The 21,974-nt window shown below is 47.7% G+C and overlaps 1 protein-coding gene across 2 annotated transcripts in view; it reads left to right on the top strand.

The window, feature by feature from the left end:
• Positions 1-21,591, top strand: part of CPLX1 (complexin 1) — a 230,267-nt gene extending 208,676 nt beyond the window's left edge. For both annotated transcript variants that reach the window (XM_053292578.1, XM_053292580.1), the window contains exon 4: positions 14,231-21,591. In XM_053292578.1, coding sequence (XP_053148553.1) covers positions 14,231-14,428 — 198 coding nt within the window. In that variant the 3' untranslated portion in view covers positions 14,429-21,591. The remainder of the gene's footprint in view (positions 1-14,230) is intronic.
• Positions 21,592-21,974: the final 383 nt, after the last annotated feature.

Below are 21,974 nucleotides of genomic sequence, written 5' to 3'. Positions count from 1 at the left end.
AGGCGTCGTACCCAGGTGCGCAGGGTCCCTTCCACGGCTGACAAGCATCCTGCAGTGGACACAGCGGGCGTGGAATGGGGCATCTTGAGGGACCTCAAAATGCACCCATGCACCACTGCCCTTGGCCTCCTGCGCCCTGGGCGCCGTCCTAGGCCGTTTCTCGCAGGGTGGCTGCAGTCCTGGGGGGGGGGGCGGCCGCCGCTGCCTGCCCACTGCTGCCACCCAACCCGCCCCTTCCGCCCTCCACAGCGGAGGAAGGGCCCGGCTCAACTGGCATCGGAGAGGCAGGCCTCTCCTCCACCACCTCGCCAGACCGCTCCCCACCAGAGTGTCGGGCTTCACGAGGGGGGGCCCCACTGAGCGGCGAAAGGATAGGGGGAAGGGGCCCCAGAGGGAGGGAGAACCTGGCTGCATCGCTGCCAGCCGCACGGTCCTCACCGCCCTCTACCTGCTCTTCCAACTCCACAGTCTCCTCCACCTCAACAACTGGCGGTAGCTCAGCAGCACCTGGTGCCGCCGGCGAGGAGGGACCCGCCACAGCCCTAACAGTGCCTCTGCCTCTGCCGCGATTGGCGGCAGCAGGCGTGGGGAACTGAATCCTGCGCACCAAAGATGGGGCCGGAGCAAAGAATTCTCCAATGGGGAGAACTGGGGTGTCCTCAGGCTCCCCGCGTCCTCTCCCTCCCCGTGCCGCAGGCGCACCCCGCACCTGGCCTCTCCCACCTCTGCCTGCCAGCCTTGAGCGAGCCCTGCCCGCCACACGGCGCTCAGACATGCTGCTAGGTCAGAAGGAGGGAGACTTTAGGAGGAAGGCCAGACAGGGTCAAAAAAATAATTTGGAGGGGCTTAGGGGCCAAAAAAAAGGCAGCTGATTTGGAGGCGGCGGGGGGGAAGTTTGTTTTCAAAAAAGGAAGCCAATTGGGGGGAAAGGAAGACTTTTTGATATGGGGGGGGAAGCCAATCGAAGTGAGGGGGAGGGTGTCCTTTTTGAATTTGGGAGTCAACCACCAAGCCAATTGGGGAGATGGGTCTGGGAGGGTTTTTTTTTAGAAAAATAGGGGGTTAAAGGGTGGAACCCCGGTGTGGGAGGGTGGCACGGGCAGTTGGGTGGAGTAGTTGTGGTGTGGGTGGCAAGTTTTTAGCTTTTTTGGGGGGGGAGAGTGGATGGGGGGAGGGCACAGCACCTACCGGGGGTGGGGGAGGGATGCAGTCAACGCTTGGGAACCTGCAGATCAAAGGAGGAAACCCTTATTTAGTGAACTGGAACACAAAGTGTGGGTTCTGGGGGGTGGTTCTCAAGTAATGCTCCTGTGGGGGGAGCATCAAACTCAATGCAGCCTATTTAGTGACTCTAAATTGCACACAACCAAAACCAGAACCCAGTCACACCAACACAGAGGTTGAACCCACCCACTCTGTGACTCTGCCTGCCCAATGCCATGGCAAGCAAGCAGCAGCAAACACTTGATGGCAGCCTCATGGATTGAACATCATGATCATCATCATACGTGTGTATTGGCCCAGCATGTAGTGGCAGCATCAGAGCCCAGCCAGGACCCCACTCAGACTGCCCCAGAGGCAAGGAAGCACTCTGGCATGGCATGGGCCCAGCATGTAGTGGCAGCATCAGAGCCCAGCCAGGACCCCACTCAGACTGCCCCAGAGGCAAGGAAGCACTCTGGCATGGCATGGGCCCAGCATGTAGTGGCAGCATCGCATCAGAACCCTGGAGCCCACTCAGACTGCCCCAGAGGCAAGGAAGCACTCTGGAAGGCACCTGTTCAAAAACCACCTGCAAGACGCATGCAATGCAACGCAACACACAGCAGCAATTTCTTTACTGGGCATGGGCATGAAGACACAAGTTTTACAACAGTACATCTCCTCTCCAAGGTTCCCTCCCTCCTCCCCACACCCAAATGCATTTCAGAATAGGGGTGTCCCTATTTAAAACCGCCAGCTAGGGAGAGAAAGGGGCAACAAAAGGTGCACAATCGCACACGCACTAACCCCTCTTCTTCCGGTCCTTCTCCTGCCGCTCACTGCTGGTCACGGATTCGCCGCCGCCAGCCAGCCACCCTGGGCTGAGACACAGCAGGGCGGCCGCACGAGGCACACAGGCAACCGGGGTAGTTCAACAACGATGGAGGGGCAGAAGTGAGGAGACAACACTATTTGTGTCGCTCAACTCACCCCCAAGCAGAGACAAAATCAACCAAAAACTATAAAAAGAAAAAAAAAAACCCATGGCAGCCGCCAGGTGGGTAGGCTACTGTGTGCGGCTGCAGCTGTGGGAGAGGAGGTGGAAAGTGAAGGGGAGCAGAGAGAGAAAAGACTAAGAGAGAGAGAAAAGAGAGGGGGGGCAGGGACAAAGAGAAAGAGAGGAGAGAGAGAGAAAAGAAAGAGAGAGAGAGGAGAAAGAGAGATGATAGAGAGAAAGAGGAGAGAGGAGAAGCGCAGCGCAGCAGGGAGGGGGGATTCAGGTGTGGGGGGAGGACACAGCAGTAGCAGCGGTCCAAAGAGGTGGGGGGAGCAGAGAGGGTGTGTGTGGTTGGGGGCTAGTGTGTGGCAGGGGGCCTGGGGTAAGTGGAGAGAGTCGGGGGCAAGGAGGAAAAGAGGTGGGGTGGGGGGAGCAGAGAGGGTGTGTGTGGTTGGGGGCTAGTGTGTGGCAGGGGGCCTGGGGTAAGTGGAGAGAGTCGGGGGCAAGGAGAAAAAGAGGTGGGGTGGGGGGAGCAGAGAGGGTGTGTGTGGTTGGGGGCTAGTGTGTGGCAGGGGGCCTGGGGTAAGTGGAGAGAGTCGGGGGCAAGGAGAAAAAGAGGTGGGGTGGGGGGAGCAGAGAGGGTGTGTGTGGTTGGGGCTAGTGTGTGGCAGGGGGCCTGGGGTAAGTGGAGAGAGTCGGGGGCAAGGAGGAAAAGAGGTGGGGTGGGGGGAGCAGAGAGGCTGTGTGTGGTTGGGGGCTAGTGTGTGGCAGGGGGCCTGGGGTAAGTGGAGAGAGTCGGGGGCAAGGAGAAAAAGAGGTGGGGTGGGGGGAGCAGAGAGGGTGTGTGTGGTTGGGGCTAGTGTGTGGCAGGGGGCCTGGGGTAAGTGGAGAGAGTCAGGGGCAAGGAGGAAAAGAGGTGGGGTGGGGGGAGCAGAGAGGGTGTGTGTGGTTGGGGGCTAGTGTGTGGCAGGGGGCCTGGGGTGAGTGGAGAGAGTCAGGGGCAAGGAGAAAAAGAGGTGGGGTGGGGGGAGCAGAGAGGGTGTGTGTGGTTGGGGGCTAGTGTGTGGCAGAGGGGTGTTGGGGGGAAGGGGAGGGGGCAACAACAAACAGCAAAGGAGAAACTGGAACAACTCGGGCAGCAGCAGCGATTAGGCTGGATGGGGTGGTTGGGGGAGGAGCTGGGCCTGGGCTAGGGTAGGGTCTGGGAGGAGGGAGGGTGGGGGGGGGGCAGGCAGGGGGGGAGGAGGAGGAGGAGGGTAGCAAAATATATAAAGCAATATATATCAAGAGAACACAAGCCAGAAGTTTAAAAAAAAAATTAAAAGAAAGACTATAACCAGCAGAAAAAACTTGGGGGTGGGGGTGTGGGGAGGGGGAACCAAACACAGACTCTGAGGGGGGCCACTAAGTGAACAGAGACAATGAAACCACAATTGCTGCAAATTAATAATAGCAAATGAATAAGTGGAACCAAGCAAAGAAAACTGGACTCGGTTTGGCAGCAGCAAACTTGGGAGAAGGCTGGATGGGGTGGGGTTGGGGTGGGGTGTGGTTGGACTTGGAGGGGCAAGTTTGGAGCAGGGAACCAAAACTGATTATATGGGACAACAAGAAACAACAACAGAATCCTCTGGGGGTGGGGGGGAGGGATTCAGGGAACCAACTCGCAGGGCAGCAGCAGTCAGCAGAAACAAACAAAATGGTACAATTTAAGCAAAACCAGCAAGCAATATATAACTGAAACCAATGGAATGCAATGTGAAAATCAAAAAGTTGGACAACAACAAGGCAGGACAAAGAGCAATAATTAATGGAAGAAGATTTAAAGCAATGAGGATGCAGTGGGTGGGAGTGGGGGAGGGGGAGGGTAGGCCCAAAGGATGAGAAGGGAAAGGGGGGGGGAGGGGGGGGAGAAAAGCAGACAGACAAGGAACAGGGAAAATTGGGGGAAATTAAGAAGAAAGTAAAGTGAAGTAACACACAGTATACAGACAAGAGACAGACAGAGAGAGGAGACACACAGAGAGTCACAAAGGGCAGGTGGACAAAGGATTAGACAGAGCACACACAGAGAGACACAGGACACAGTCAGGACTCACAGAGACACCAGAGCAGCCAGCAAAGGGCAAGCAGGTCTCAGAGATGATCCCACAACTGCAGCCAAGAGAAGTTTCCAGAGAAGAGGCTTGGGTTTATATAGGTTTGAAATTCCCTCCTTTGGGAGCCCCCACCTTTGCACTCCCCCCACGGCCAACAGGGTGCCAGCTCTCAACAGTGCAACAGCCAAGCAGCCTACCAGACCAAAGGACTCATTCTGGCCAATCAAGGATCAATAGCGCAGCCAATACAATGCCTGGAAATAGCATCACAAAATGGATGCAAGGAGGAGCAAAAGTTTCGGGAAGGAGACACAAAATGGAGGACACACTTTAAAGAGACACTGAGTGAGACTCAATTTCATTCCCGAACCGGTTCGGGAAACCCGAGCCGGTTCGGTACCGAACCGGCTTGAATTCGGTCCGGCTCGGTCCCCGGGAGGGCCCGATTCGGTCTGGGATCGAGCCGCCGGATCCGGACCGGTTCGGACGAACCGGTCCGGATCCGAACCGAACCGCACATCCCTAATGCAACAGCTATAGGTGCCCCTTCTTGTATTCTGCTGGCAGTATAAGAATCACATTATTGTATATGAATCACATTATGAGACATTTTTGGAAGGATGGTATATAAATCAAATAAATAAATAAAAAATAATATCCCTGGGATAACATGAGAAGCCCTAAGCCATGAGGAGCCTCTACTGTAGCCTCTCACCTTACCAATGCCATAACTCCCAGGAACTGGCAGGATCAGGTTTGAGGGAGCTCTCAGAACGTTGTCTATAAGAGGGCCCTCATCTCCCCAAGGTTTGACTGGTGGGGCTTAGCTTCACATTGTTAGGGGTGGGAAGACTTACTGCCAAGTTCTTAAACTGCTTTGAGAACTTTTTGTTAGCAATAGCAATAGCAATAGCACTTACATTTATATACTGCTCTATAGCTGGAAGCTCTCTAAGCGGTTTACAATGATTTAGCATATTGCCCCCAACATTCTGGGTACTCATTTTACTGACCTCGGAAGGATGGAAGGCTGAGTCAACCTTGAGCCCCTGGTCAGGATCGAACTTGTAACCTTCTGAATACAGGGTGGCAGTTTTACCACTGCGCCACCAGGGGCTCTTGTTAAAGAGAATAATTATTAATTAATTAATTAATTAATTAAAAATAAAGAATAGTTGTTGTTAATATTTTTATTTTTATTTATTTATTTAACACATTTGTATACCACCCAAAATGCAAGTCTCTGGGTGGTTTAGAACAAAACAATAAAAACAACAGATAAAAAGATTAAAACATGACAACAATTAAAATTTAAAACATTAAAATGATTAAAATCAGAATTAAAACAATATCTAATTACAAGCCTGGGTAAACAAATGCATTTTGACTGCCTTTTTAAAGGTTGTAAGAAATGGGGAGGCTCTTATTTCAGCAGGAAGTGTGTTCCAAAGCCTCGGGGCAGCAATGGAGAAGGCCCGTCCCTGGTTAGCCAACAGACAAGCAGGTAGCAACTGCAGGCGGACCTCTCCAGATGATCTCAATGGACAGTGTGGTTCATAGTGAATAAGATGTTCAATACCCACGGCCCAAGCTGTTTAGAGCTTTATAGGTTACTAGCGATTTGAGGCCCGTTAAATAACGGGCGCTAGTAGAGTTGTGTGCTCCGGACCCCCCGCCGCCATTACCCCTTCCGCCACCGCCAGCCTCTATGCCGCGGCCGGTCTCCCTGGCCAGGCAAGGGCCCCAAAGTCTCCCCCCCAGTCGGTTTCGGCGGCGTCGCCATTGCCTCGCTGCGGCCGCCCCCGCCTCCCAGAGTGCTGCCCGCCCCCGCCGTCTTTCCCTTCCCCGGTGTTCTTTTCCTTCCTGCCTCCCAGAGTGCCGTTCCCGCCGGCCAGAGTGCTGCCCGCCCCCGCCGTGTAACATGGCCACTGCCGCCGTCGCCATTGCCTCGCTGCGGCCGCCCCCACCGCCCAGAGTGCTGCCCGCCCCCGCCGTCTTTCCCTTCCCAGCGTCCTTTCTCCGGCCGGGCGGGCAGAGGCGGCAGCAAGAGAACCAGCCAGCATGGCCGCCTTGTGTCGGCGGTCGTGTCTCCCTTGCTTCGCGCATGCCCAGAACAGCCCAGGGAGACACGGACGCAGACCACAGTGTTCTAAGGCACGGACGCACACTTACCATCTTATTATAGAGGATAATCAAAACTTTGTATTTTGCCCAGAAACCTATCGGCAACCAGTGTAGATCTTTTAAGACTGGAGTGAGTACCCCTGCTAACTTGGCAAAGAGGCACCTTTTAACATACTGATTCTCTTTATTTAGCAGGGGGAAAGTAACTGGCCCTATCAACCCCCAGCACAGTACTTCCAGTGACTGTTGCTGGTGTCTATCATGTTTCTTTTTAGACTGTGAGCCCTTTGGGGACAGGGATCCATTTTATTTATCTTATTTATTTATTATTTCTCTATGTAAACCACCCTGAGCCATTTTTGGAAGCGTGGTATAGAAACTGAATGAATGAATGAATGAATGAATGAATATCGTCTCTCCGAGATGACCCAGAGTCCAACCTGGCTGCTGCATTCTGGACCAACTGCAGTTTCCAGACTATGTACAAAGCCTGCCTCACATAGAATCCATTACAGTAATCAATTCTGGAGGTGACCAGCAGAGGTACTATTGTTCTGAGGTCATTTATCTCAAGAAATGGACACAGCTGGCATATCAGCCGAAGCTGATAAAAGGCACCTCTGGCCACTGCCTCACCTGGGACACCAGAGAGAAGTTTGTGTCCAGAAGCACTCCCAGACTGTGTACCTGTTCCTTCTGAGGAAGTAAGACCCCATCCAGAACTGGCAGATCAAAATCATCTCCCGAGTTCTGACCCTGCACAATAAGTACCTCTGTCTTATCTGATTCAACCTCAGCTTGTTACGTCTCATCCAGTCCATCACTGCCTCCAGGCAGACATTTAGGGAGGTTATGCCTTCTCCTGATGATGTTGACATGGAAAAAAAGATTTGGGTGTCATCAGCATACTGATAGCACCCTGCCCCAAATCTCCTGATGATTTCTCCCAGAGGTTTTATGTAGATGTTAAACAACATCAGAGACAATACGGAGCCCTGAGGGACACCATCTGGAATCTGCCTGAGAGGTAAGAGTGGAATCACTGCAAAGCAGTGCCTCTCACCCCCAACCCTCTTAGACGCTCCAGAACGATACTATGGTCGATAATATCGAAAGCCGCCAAGAGGTCCAAAAGGACCAACAGAGTCACATTCCTATGTCAATTCCCAGTTGGAGACCAAGCATCAGGCAGACCAAGGCAGTCTCCACCCCATAGCCCACCTGAAGGCCGGTCTGAAACGGGTCTAGATAATCAGTTTCATCCAAGACTGTCTGGAGTTGGGAGGCCATTACCCTCTCAATTACCTTGCCCAACCAGGGAAGGTTGGAGACAGGCCTATACTTGCTCAACTCTGAGGAATCCAAGACAGGCTTCTTCAGAAGTGTTCTAATAATTGCTTCCTTAAGGCAAGGAGGCATCCTGCCCTTCCTCAGAGAAGCATTTATTATCTCTACTAGGCTCTCTACAACAACCTCCCTGCCAAATAGTATTAGCCATGTCGGGCAAGGGTCAAGAGAACAGGTGGTAGGTCGCATTGCTCCACACAGCTTGTCCACATCATCATGAGTCACAAACTGAAACTGATCCAGCCTGACCACATAAGAGGAGTTGCTGGACACCTCCGATTCGGACACTGCAGTAATTGTGGGGTCTAAATCCAAGTTGGCCTGAATATGAGAGATTGTATCCACACAAAAATCATTAAACACATCACAGTGGGTAAGAGATACTTCCAAATTCTGATTCAAGGGAGGAGGGGCACTCACTAGCTCTCTCACAACCCTGAACAACTCATAAGAACATTATTATTTATTAGAACAGACCTGTTGGATAGGGCCCAAGGCTCATCTAGTCGAGCATCCTGTTTCACACAGTGGCCCACCAGATGCCGCTGGAAGGAACAGGCAGGAGTTGAGGGCATGCCCTCCCTCCTGCTGTTACTACCCTGCAACTGGTACTCAGTCACCCTTCCTTTGAGCCTGGAGTTAGCCTTCCGACTAGTAGCCGTTGATAGACCTCTCTTCCATGAAGTTATCCAAGACCCTCTTAAAGCCATCCAGGTTGTTGGCTGTCACCACATCTTGTGGCAGAGAATTCTACAAGTGGATTATTCATTGTGTGAAAAAGTACTTCCATTTGCTGGTCCTAAATTTCCCGGCAATCAATTTCATGGGATGACCCCTGGTTCTAGTGTTATGGGAGAGGGAGAAGAATTTCTTTCTATCCACTTTCTCCACTTCATGCATGATTTTATAGACCTCTATAATGTCTCCCCACAGTCGTCTTTTTTCTAAACTAAATAGCCCCAGGTGTTGTAGTCTTGCCTCATAAGAGAGGTGCTCTAGGCCACTGATCATCTTGATTGCCCTCTTCGCATCTTTTCCAGTTCTACAATGTCCTTTTTTAGATGTGGTGACCAGAATAGTGTGCAGTACTCCAGGTGTGGCCGCACCTTAGTTTTGTATAAGGGCATTATAATATAAGCTATTTTATTTTCAATCCCCTTCCAAATGATCCCTAGCATGGAATTGGCCTTTTTCACAGCTGCCGCACATTGAATTGACACTTTCAATGAGCTGTCCACCACCACCCCAAGATCCCTCTCTTGATCAGTCACCGACAGCTCAGATCCCATCAGCGTATACTTGAAGCTGGGGTTTTTCATCCCAATGTGCATCACTTGACACTTGCCAACACTGAACCGCATTTGCCACTTTGTCGCCCACTCACCCAGTTTGGAGAGATCCTTTTGGAGCTCCTCACAATCCCTTTTGGATTTCACTACCCGAAAGAGTTTGGTATCATCTGCAGATTTGGCCACCTCGCTGCTTACCCCTACTTCTAGATTATTTATGAATACGTTAAAAAGCACTGGTCCCAGTACAGATCACTGGGGGACCCCACTTCTTACTTCCCTCCATTGTGAAAACTCTCCATTTATACCTACCCTCTGTTTCCTGTCTTTCAACCAGTTAACAATCCACACATGTACTTGTCCCCTTACCCTATGACTGCTAAGTTTCCTCAGGAGTCTTTGATGAGGAACTTTGTCAAAAGCTTTTTGGAAGTCCATGTAAACTATGTCAACTGGATCATCCTTATCCACACACTTGTTGACACTCTCAAAGGATTCCAAAAGGTTCATGAGGCAAGATTTACCTTGGACATGAATGTGAGGACGCAATATGGCCTGAAAAGAATCGCTTCTTTGCCGCCTGTATTGCCAGAGCATAGAACTTCAAATGTGCTCTATGTTGTAATCTGTCGGATTTGAGTCGAGTCTTCCTCCACGCGCTCCAGTCATCTACCTTGCCATTTCAGCTCCTGTAGGTCTTCTGTATACCAAGGGGCCAATTTTGAAGCGGGTTGGAGAGGACACTTAGGAGCAATCATGTCTACTGCCTGGTGAATTTGCTGTTCCAATTCTTCACCAGGGCATCAACGGGATCACTAGCAGAGCCAACACTAAATCCCTCCAAGGCTTCTTGGAGCCCTTTTGGGTCCAACCTGAAACAGATGGTGGTCAGTCCATGACAATGGGGAAATCACAGGAGTCCCCACCTACAGAACACCACCCTGATCAAAGTAAAAGATTGGACCAAGCATGCGACCTGTAATGTGTATCAATCCTGAGACACTTTTGGATAGGCCCAGAGTTGTCATGGCTGCTATGAACTCCTGAGCCATAATGTTACTAATTATTATTAGTAATAGACTAATTATTATTAGTAACAGACCCTTTTACGGGCCTCCGGACAGGTTTGGAAGACTGGTGGTTTGACCGGTTCGAAGCTGGGGGGGTACCTTTATGGATGGGTGAGGGTGCACTTATGTCCCCCACCACCACCATGTTTCCCCCACCAGTGCTGCAGTCTAAAAGGGTCTGATGGGACGGTAGCATACTTCCCTGCTGCCCCATTGCCTCCTCGGACCGGAAGTGACCGGAAGTACCTGGTGCGTGTGCGCACATCAGGCATGTGCCTGATGTACACATGAGAGAGTGGGACATGCGCACACATGTGCCCGGCGTGCGCATGCATGCTAGGTACTTCTGGTAACTTCTGGTCTGAGGAGGCAACAAGGCAGCAGGGAGGGACGCTACTGTCCCACCAGACCCTTTTAGACTGCAGCGCCGGCAGGGAAAATGCAGCAGGGTGGGGGTAAGTGCACCCTCCTTAGTCCTTAAAGGTAACTCTGCTCCACCCTTGAGCCACCCCCCACCTGCCACCAGGGCTGTAGCAAAGTTGGCCCCAGGCTCCTCCACCTTCTTCTCGTTCGTCCTGTTTCTTTGCTGAAAATGAACTGTAAGGAAATGGTGGGAAACAAAACACAATTTCTCTCACTTCTATGCAAATGATATCACACACTCAGCAGAGAGCAAGCTGTTGCTGAGCCACTGTGCCCCGCTACACCTTATTCAATTATAGCCCTGCCCCTGATTGCCTTTCATCATGAAAAGTCCTCTTCTGACTCCCTCTTCTCCCATCCAAATGGAAGCTTATCCTCAAAGTATCGTGTTCCGGGCTGAGCCAGAGTCTCCACCAAGGCAGCGGTCTGCAAGGGAAACAGATCTTGGGCAACTCTGAGGGATAGGGGGTCAGAACCTAGGTAGTTTCCAACTGGAGAGCTGGGTCTAGCAACATAAGAGGGATGTTGCTCAGCAATTGCATAGAGATGACTTCCAGTCTTCATGGGTGCTGCCCAAGCAGAATGAAGTGGATCACCCTTCTCTACAGAAGGCTCTTGTGCTTAAAGGGCCCTTGCCATGCTGGCTCCAGCCGTGCTGGGAAACTTCATCAGACTCTTCTGAGTCAAAGGATGAAGGCAGGACTGTATCCTCAGGTTATGGTGGAAGTTCTGGCTCAGGCTCCCATGGTTCTCCTCATGTGGGGGGACCCACACTTGTCTCATCCTCCAAAATGTCTCCCTTGTTCCCCAACTGGGGAGATCCTTGATCTGGTGTCATGGCACCAAGGGCCTGCAATGATATTGAGGCTTCTGGGGCAAGTTTCCCTTGCACAATGTGAGAAAGGAGGTGGTGGTGATGAAGAAGTGCCAGGACATCATTGGGGGGTGTCAGGGCCTTTCAGGTTGCTGTTCCCCTCTCAGTACAGATCAGGCCATCTACAATCTCACTCCCCTCAATTATCTAAGAGCTTAGTGGAAGTTAAAAATGCCGGATCCATGCAAGGATGAGCATAGGAGGCATAAAAGCGACTAGGTCGTGACGTTTGTCTGGCAACATAATTTAGCGCTTGCTAACTGGGCAAAGAGACACCTTTCAAAATGGTGGCTTTCTTATATTTAGCTGTAGGATGGTATCTGTCCATAGGGGAGTTCTGCTGGGCTGGGTTTTGAACCTAGATTGTTAGATATCTGCCATGGTCCGGGGAGGGGGGGGCGGATCACTTAGTTTTGGCTGGTGTGCTAGCTGTGTTCATTTTGGCTCAGTCAGATCTGGCCATGGTGATCCATGCCCTCATTAAATCTAGACTGGATTGTTGTAACTCATTCTGTATGGGACTGGAAACTCCAGGCCAGTCCTGGAGGGTTGGCAACCCTATTCCTGCTTACCATTATCAGTTGGGTTAAAAATGCCTTCTGTATTCCACATCTGTGCAACTGAGAAAGGGATTAAGTGGGTGTAGTGAATGGCTGTAAACTCTGTCAATCAAGAGGAATTTAAACTTAGGAACCTCCTCTGGAGAGGAGGGGCTGTGGAATAGAGTGGACAGGTGACTATAAAATTCAGTAGAAGTTAACGGACAAGTTCAGATTAGGGATGTGCACAGAACCAGAGATTTGGCTGGTATGAAGGTGGGGGGATCTCTTTGTCGGAGGATGCTCTTACCCCTCCTGCTGCATTTTCCCCGCCGGCACTGCCTTTTAAAATGGTCTGGTGGGGTGGCAGCATACTTCCTTGCTGCTCCGGTACCACCTCAGACTGGAATTTACCGGAAATTGCTACTGCCCGTGCGGACGTTGCGATGGGTGTGCAAGCAAGCGTGACGTGCGCATGTGCAGTGGCAACTTCCGGTCACTTCCGGTCTGAGGAGGCACTGGGGCAGCAAGGAGGTATGCTGCCACCTCTCCGGACTGTTTTAAAAGGCAGTGTCGGTGGGGGAAATGCAGCGGGAGGGGTAAGAGCACTCTCCCCTGTCCAGAGGCGTAACTAGGGAAAACGGCGCCTGGGGCAAGCACTGAAATGGCGCCCCCCATGCTGCCCCCCCAACATACTACATTATACTTAGGTTTTTCCTCACAAGCGCCCGCCGCCGCCGCCAAGCCAGGCCACTGACTGGCCGCCAGGTGCCAGCAAAGCAATGGGGGGGGGCTGCAGGCGGTGCGGAAGGGACCGCTCGTGGGGAAGGGGGCACTGACGCACTCCCTTGACTGCTGCAGCGCTGCTGCACTGAGCAGGAAACATTTGTATTAACAAAAAATTAAAAATTTTAAAAAAAATTGGTCATGGCGGCGCCCCGCACGTGACCAGAAAAGATGGCGCCCGGGGCACGTGCCCCCCCTGCCCCCCCTATAGTTACGCCTCTGCCCCTGTCCTTAAAGTGATTCCCCACCACCTTCGAACCAGCAGGCACTGGTTCCATGCACACCACTAGTTCAGATAGGGACGGTTAGGGCTAGAGATAGGATCTCTGGTTAGGGTCTCTGGGCAGGACTGAGGGTGGAATTGGGAGGTTGGTTGATGGGTAGCTTTTTTTACACCAGGCATAACCTCTATAAAGCAAGCTTGACTATCAAATGTAAATGCTGGAGGTGTATGGTTGATTATACAGGATATACAGCCAGGGAGGTTGTATCCCAGTCAAGATGTTGGAAGTCTAAAGAAGCTTGTTATTTCTAAACAGTGACCCCAATAATTTGAAAGTAAAGCCTTTGTTGATGTACTGACACAATCTTATAGAAGTACCTGAGTTTGAATACAAGTTCGAAATATAAAAGGTGGTGTACAGACTTGGCCAATTCTAAGGATGTTACCTTGTCTCAGAAACCATTATAGCAGGGGGAGAGTAACTGGCCCTATTCATCCGCAGCACAGTACCTCCAGTGACTGTTGCTGGTGTCTATCTTATGTTTCTTTTATATTGTGAGCCCTTTGGGGACAGGGAGCCATCTTATTTATTTATTATTTCTCTGTGTAAACTGCCTTGAGCCATTTTTGGAAGGGCGGTATAGAAATCGAATAGATGATGATGATGATGATGATGATGATGATGATGATGATGATGATACATTTGACCCTGCATCGCACTGAAGCTATTGTACAAAAATCAAGTTTAATTTTTGGTTTAGAACTTTAAACTGTTTGAACAGAGTTTGTTTACTTATCCCCATGTTACCCTCGGACATGAAACCAAAGTCTGCGTTTGAAACCCAACTAAAGTAAGAAGTTGGTGGTGGCAGCATAAGGGGGGAAATGGTTTTTTTAAAAAGGGTCACAAACATATTATTTATTTGAACATCTGTATTTTATACACCTCCCTCCCTAACCAAACCATGGGTCCTAGCAGTGGGCTTTTGTTTTGATATTATATTTCCTTCATTTATAGAGGCCATACCTCATTTCTCAACTTCATAATTCAAGGTGCCTGACATTTTAAAAATCCTATTTGTTTTAAAGGCTCAGCTTTATTGACTGCAGCATGCTATGGCAAGACGAGATCTGTGTAAAAGCAAATATTAACATTGCACAGGTGTTCGCTTCTGTTTTAATTTTCAGAGCTGGATGAGAGAATGACAGTATCCGTTTTATTTCCCCTCCAATCCCCCCCCCTTTGCCCTTTGCAGTATGGAATTAAGAAGAAGGAAGAAAGGGAAGCAGAGGCCCAAGCTGCTCTTGAAGCCAACGTTGAAGGCAGCCTGACGCGTCCAAAGAAGGCCATCCCCCCTGGGTGTGGCGATGAGGATGAGGAGGAGGAAGAAAGCATTCTAGACACCGTTATCAAATACCTTCCTGGTCCCCTCCAGGACATGTTTAAGAAGTAATGGCTATAGACTGCCAGCCTGTCTATGGACAGTAAAGCAATAGATTTCTCATTGATCCAATGGGGAATTTATACTTGCCACACATCACGCAACCTCTCCCCGGTCACCACTCCAGCCCCTTGTCATTCACTCAGATCCCTTCCCTACCCTGCCCCCTCCCATCCATTCCTTATTTTGTACATATCACATCTAGTAGATGCCTCCGAATGGATGTAAAGAGCTGCAGTCTACACAACTTTTTATTATTATAAAGCCATAGTACTACGTATGTTAAATAAAGGAAGGTGTACATTAAACAGAGAAGAGAGACAATAGCATGCTTGTTTTCATCTCCCAGCAGGAGGGGGTTCACCCACAGCAAATGGCAGGTGGCTTATCTGTTTTTCCTTATTTATTGGTTTTATATCTAACAGTGGATCAGGCCACCTCCGCTATCGACAGCATTAGGATGTCTCTCCTATAGGGCTGAGCGGAAAGGACTCACTGTTTTTCTGGAACATTTTTTGTAGCGTCAGAAAACACGTTCCTTTTTCAGTGATTTTTTTTGGCAATGCCTGCAAAAAAATATTTGCCTGTTTATTTAGATTGCCCTTTCTTGATCTCTCTCAACTGATTTTGTTTGCCATCAGTGACATCATTATGTTGCCAAATCTGATTTGGTACATAGTGCAGTGATATCATCCTATTCACTGTGTGATCTGTGATTGGCTGGGATCACTTGTGTGATTAATCCAAGAAACATTGCCCTCACTTTCAGTTGACTTTGTTTGCCCTCAGTAATGTCATCACATTGTCAAATTTGATTGGCAACCTAGCAGTGTGACATCATCCAGTTGCTATGTAATGCCTGATAGGCTGTGATCACCTAATATGTGTAACCCAGGAAAGCGACAGAAGCAGCAACTAGGCAAAAACAGGGGGAAATGGCATAGAAGCACAGCAGCTAGGCGAAGCAATGGTCACAATCAAAACAACAAAAATGTGAATATTCTCATAAGCATAGCATTCTGCGGGAATTATTTCTGCCTTCCCCAAATCACTTTTTTTGGCCAGAAATAGAAATGGGAGAATATTCAACAAAGTCCTATTCCTCTATACTAGAGATATTTCCAGCTCGTAGTGAATCAAATCTTTGTTTCTTATACTATTCCCATTATTGCACAGCACTGATAAAAGACAATTTGGACAATGAGCCATTACTACAATACTCATATTTCCAACCCCAGTGTCAAGGTGTGAAAAAATATAACCCATTTGAAACACATCTAATGCCTCAGAACAGAGGCGCTCTTACCCCTGGACTTCTGGGCCAAAGTCCAGGGCCTCCTAAAATCCTTTTTAGTCTGTCCCTGGTAGTGTTGCTGCATTAAAAATATCTTAAAGATACTATGTGTGGAGGGCCTCCAAAAGCCTTTAGGTCCAGGCTCCAAAATTACCTAGGTGCGCTTCTGCCTCAGAATCTTCTAGACAAGTGTCTTGTAGCTTTGAAAACAGCCATAACGAGGAGATAACAAGAAACATTTATTTCATCTGCAAAATACTGTCTTCCCTTCCTAGATTAAAATGTCTGCCAGTACTTTCCATCTAGTCATGTAAAAGCTCCCGATTACTGTGAGCCACTTAGTCTGCAGAACCTAACCACCTCTGTTGGAGTCACCAAGCTGTTTGTTATAGCCAATCAGGTCCTTCACCATCCAGGGAGGACTGTGGGAACTAGACCCCATTCCATCCTTTTCAGCTTGTGTTTAAAAAAGACAGGAAGCCTCTAGCCTTTTATTGGAGAAGGTATGTTAAAAAGAAAAGTGCAGGGTAGTATTCTACCCAACACTTGGATACTTAATAAAATATAATTGAATTGTTAAGTTTAGTTCATAGATAAAAGAATATATCAGTCTATTTGTATTTAGGGTGGGTTTTTTCCTTCTATTTTTGTATTTACATATGATGGACACCCATTTAAGTCCTTTAGGATCACAAAATGTCTGGCTATGAGCCTATGCCCAATAACCTTGAGTGTTTGACCTACGTTTCACCGACTAGAGCAAAGGCTGAGAAGGCTGAAGAAGCCTGGCTCAGATCTTGGAGGGACTGCAGCACTTACCCTGCATATAAAAAGGTCTATTCTAGTTGGAAGGGTCTCAAGTGGCAAGGATGGGAAAGATCTCTGCTTGGAGAAGTGCTGCTAGAGAAGCCAGTAATAAATAGATTAGGTGAGCCAATGTATAATTCTGTCCTTTACATAACTGAGAGAGCAGAATTCTCCATGGAATTCTTTCCCATCTTGATTAGTCTGCACACAGGTTTGATGGGAATCCACTTTTTCATAGGTGCAACACGCACTCTGATTCTGTCCCTGTGCCAAAATTGGGGCTGCCTGGCTGGTATGCTGGAACAGGATTTTCATCACCAGTTGCCCATTGTAGCATGCTCCAGTTTAATGCTGGAACAAGGGCTGAAAGGGCATATCCATGTGAGGCATCTATTTGTTGTAGATCTATACCACTCCAGGCAGCAGGTGGACAAACTGTGTGTTTGAATGTTCTCGTTTAATTTAAAAGAACAAAAACAAAAACTCCCTGCACATGGAAAACCAGCATGTCAGAGAGAATAGCTCTTGGCTACCTTTCTCCCTAACATGTTAGGAGGTTTGTTTGTTTATTTAAATGCAGGAAATCATTCAGACATTTGATTTGCCCACCCACAGTCCAAACTACTACATGCATGAGGCTGCTGACTAGGTAGTTCAGCTGATTGACAGGATTTCAAGCCAATGACCTTGTGGTCTGATGGTCAAATCTGAATTTGGTCTTCCCAATGTCAGTTCAAAAGGTAAGTGGGGGAAATCAGCCTTGTTCTGAGACACTGGGTCAATTTCACTGGACAGTGGTGTGATCATGTGCTGAAATAAGTAGCCGCATTGAATCTGATTTTCCCATAAAGTCAGCTCTATTCACATTATGGCTGAATTCAGATATAACAGGAAACTGGAGGTCTTGTCACCTCCAATTTCCTTGGATGCACTTCCAAATTTGGGAAACGGGAGTTGAAAGCTGCAGGGAGGCAGCTCTCCCGAAAGTACGAATGCAGATGGGAGAGTGGGGGTTGAGGGGTGCTGAACCATTGGTCCATTGGACCTGCGGTCCCAGGTTATGCCTGAAGGTGGCCAATGAGTGTGATGCCAAACCATAGGCATAGCTTCCTGAAAGGGAAAGGCCATTGTGCACTGTGTTCTGATTTGGCATTTTGACCATACCTGTTGCACAAAGACTGATTAATTTATAAAATAATGACCATTTTGAGAGGAACCCTTTATGTTTTACAAGTCCCCATTCCAGATCAGTGGTTTCATGGATACAGTGGTCCCTCGACTTACGTAAATAATCCATTCCGAACGCACGTTCGGAGGTCGAAATTTTCGTAAGTCGAAGAGCGCACCACGGAAGTCTGAAAACATTCGTAATTCGAGGAAGCCGCATCTAAAAATTTGTAGGTCGAGTAAGCTGAATCTAAACCGGCAACTACTTCAGGTCTTTTTTGTCGCTCATAACTCGAAAACAACGTAAGTCGAGTAGTTCGTAGGTCGAGGGATTACTGTATACGATTTCTAACCAGAACAACTCAGTACTTATAGCTAAGATATCAGTCAGCACCGGATTTCTGTTCAGAAACTGAATTAGAGAAAATTTATTGAACCAATTTCTCTCTCTCTCTCTCTCTCTCCCTCTCCAGATAGATAGATAATGGTAAATCCACCCTACTGATGATAATAGGATCTCAGTGGCGTTGGGGCAAGATCTCAATAAAGTATTTATTTATGTATGAAATATATGCCCAAACTTAAAGTTTATATGCCCCACTTAAGGTTTCAATCGAGCCCTCAGGATGGCTAATCTCCGAAACCTTTGCAAAACCCTATAATAGTTTAAAAAACAGAAATGAAATAGCAAGTATAGAGAATAACAAAACAATGAACAGCAGCAACAAACACATCAGCCATTCCTAACCATCCTAGAACCTCTTAAAATGGCCTCTGAAACAGAATCTTCTTTGCCACTCTTCTAAAAGCAATAATGGGGCAAGTTTGACTTCGCTCCTGGGGTAGGGATTCCATAATCGGGGCACCACTGCTGTTGGGCACAAAGCTTACTCCTTGTGCCCAGCAGCATAATTCCCAGTGAAGAGGAGGGCATCACCAGATGATCATAGCTCAGAGGGCTGGGATAATCATGAATCATACAGCAGCATTCTCAGTGAACTGGTAGTGTAATGGGATTTGGGACTGCCGGGTGAAGAGTGTAGATATTTTCTCACAGTGTTGTCTTCGACTCAACAGCCTCTGTATTTTATAGTTAGTCAGCAGCCAGTTGCCTCACTGATTTCTCCAGACTGATATGAAACGGCTAAGATGTTTTACATCTTTGTTTCCTTCTTCCCTCACACTAGGTTTTGAGTTGAGTGCACAAGTTTCTGAGGCCCCATCTATGGTATGAACTTCATATTGGCAGGTACCAATTTAACTGTCGAGGCTTCCCTAAAAGAATCCTGGGAAATATAGAAGCTGTTCTTCTATATTCCTGGGCTAGGCTGCTCGTGTGGATCACTGGGATCCGTGCAGATCCTGGTGCTCAGACCAACCCCGCTCCTAAGCCTGGCTCTAAGCCAAGGTTAAGGGAGCAAACGCTCCCTTAACCTGGCTGGGCTTGTGTGTCTCCTCGGGCTCCACACAGCCCGAGGAGATGCAGAGAAGGTTGCCTAGAATATACGTTTCACAGAGGATCCTGTCAATGCACCGTGTTCATGGCACATTGCATTGTGGGATCTCTGGAGGCCAAGATGTGTTGTCCCGGCCTCCAGAGCTCTGTGCTGCATGGCACAGAGTTCCCAGAGTTCTCTGGGGAAAGGCAATGACTGCTAAATTAAACCCATTTAAATTTGTAGGCATAGATATGCCCTTATTCAATGGCTCATAATAACTAAGCCTTTGGCTGGTTAGGTATTAGCATCTTACACCAGAGTCTGTATGTCTCACTGTTCACAAGCCAGTGTCTTGTGTATCTACAATCACTTCTATACTGTTCTAATTCAAATATTATAGCCTATCTCTTCCTATTGACACAAAATGCACACAAAATCAGCCCTTGTTCATGCAACTTCAATGTAGGCATTACAGCTGGTTATGTGGTAAAGTCATTGTCTTATTACTTCAAAACACAAAGATCTATTTTTGAGCCCATAAGGAGGTGTGAAAAAAACAATTACTTCGTAACAGGTTAACAAGCAAACTGAATGTCCAGCAAAGCAATCAGACTACTGCTTAGCCACATGGCCAAATAGTATTCCCATTCTGCACTCCTGCTACCTTCTGGTCATGTGAATCTGCCTTGACTTGAGCTCCAAAGGCAACTAAAAATAAATGAAGAACCAGGACCAAGGATCATTAATCTGATATAGGGTACACTCATGATTCCAATTGGAATCCAATGACATGCCATTAACAGAGCCATAGATTTCAGTGTTTTTATTTTTAGCAAATAAAGATGGACTTGATATTCTGCTAAAATTAATAGGTGTGAAGGAAAAGCTGGGCTAGTGCATTTATCTCAAATTACCTTTCAAAAGGGAGACCAAGAGACATGCTACATGATCAGCAAAATCACATTGCGGTATCCTCCCTGAATTGTTCCACTTTAGCTACACATAGCCAATTTTGAATGCTCTCCGCCATTAAAGAAAACTTTTCACATGTAGAAAACAAGCACATCGAGGAGAAAGGTTCCAGCTTAGTTGCCCTGACATTCCAGTTTTCAACATGCAGGCATTTTTCTGTCATGTGGGAGAGCATTTTTAAAAATGCAGTTCCTGCCCCAGCTAAAATCTGAATGGCTACAGTCCAGGAAGGACTCCGCCCCATGATTGTGCTGAGCATATAGATTAGCCCTGAGGCATACACCTGAAGCAATGCCCAGTGCTGAGGGGTCTTTCCCCTCCAAAGTGCCTAGACTGTTGTGACCATAGTCACAACAGGCACTTCCCCACTCTGAAATGAAACGTCAGCACAGTTCTTCAGTTCTCAGCTTTTGACCTGTATGAATCTGAGGACTATGAATGAAACACTAATCTCCACCACACAGCCAGTTGATGCACTTAAATCAAGACCAAAGAAAAGTGTGGCTTGCTTGGATTTTGAATATCTCTTTGTCCTTCCATGCCATTTTACATCACAATATGTTCAATCTCAGGTATATGAGGTCTTCTTGGTTGAGTTTTTTTTTTGTTTTTTTTAAATAAATAGTTTTTATTGATATCGAAAGCTTGGGCAGTTCCTTTCTTGCCATTTCTGCATTGTATCCCCCAAAGCCTTTCTGTTTCATTTGAAAAAATAAAGCAGTATTAATCAAAAGGCCTTTACTTTGGGGGGAAGCCAAGTGATTGATTGAGTTTGGCATTGACCTTCATGAACTTGCATTTATCTTTAGAGAAAGCCATATGAAATCAGACTGCAATATTAATTATGAATGCTAATATGTGTTTAAAACAAAACAAATGGGGGGGGGAAACTTAGATTGTGTGCTAAATCACTTTGGCATTTCTCTGTCTATGTTTCCAGTACAATATGTTAGCTTAGTTTCCATTCTATTGAGAAACAACATACCAATGATGTTCAACACATCTTACAAACAGGCTCTTAGAACACTAGAACCAATTGTTGTTAGGAATCCGTTGTTGTGATCTGAATGTAATGTCCTATGTATACCGAAACCCGTTCTCTGTATCTGTTTTATTCTGTGTTAACCGAGATTCCGGTTATATGTGCTCAGTCGGCAACATCTTTCAGTAAATGTCTTTTTAAACTATGCTTGTTTTCACACTCGCATAATAACAAAAAGCAGAACACTAACTAGATGGGCATTTTCCAATAGGCAAAACAAATGCTCCTTTTTCCTCTCCAAGATGCATGCAGCACCTTCCAAAGCAGCCTGAAGGTGACTTCAAGTAGAGACTTTGTGAATGTAAATTTTGTTTGTAATTTGCCTGCTACCTTTTCCTGCATGATGTGGGTTCAATGGTACAATGTTCTTTTCAAATGGAATCACAGCCAATAAACAACAAGAAGAACAACAAAACAAATGGTAATAATAAAGTGATTTCATACCTTTTCCCCCTATGCTTTCCTGTGAAGTTCCTATTGGGAAATCAGAATAAGGGTCTACACTAGTGATGTGCCTGGACCGGCCCGGAGGCCATTCTACAGCTCCTAGGAATTAGAGAGGCAGTTCTCGGCAAAGTTTAATCTGGGAGATTTCCATTATGTTTAATGCCTACAGTAACTAGAGTGTGCAAAACACATACCAAAAGACTTACAATCTAAAAGACCAGACACAATGAATTGAGGGGAAATGTTTAGATGAGAGATCACTTTGACCTTGCCAGGGTGAAGAGCTTAGGGTGGGTTTTTTAAAATGTCAGCTTCATATGTTGATGTAACAACCATCATAATGGTTTTACAGTCAGTTGAAGAGATGAGCTTTTCAGTAACAAAGAAGGA

This window comes from Hemicordylus capensis, chromosome 2, assembly GCF_027244095.1.
Source record: "Hemicordylus capensis ecotype Gifberg chromosome 2, rHemCap1.1.pri, whole genome shotgun sequence".
Taxonomy (NCBI): Eukaryota; Metazoa; Chordata; class Lepidosauria; order Squamata; family Cordylidae; genus Hemicordylus; species Hemicordylus capensis.
Note: the sequence above shows the minus strand (reverse complement) of the source record. Positions and strands in the feature narration are given on the sequence as shown.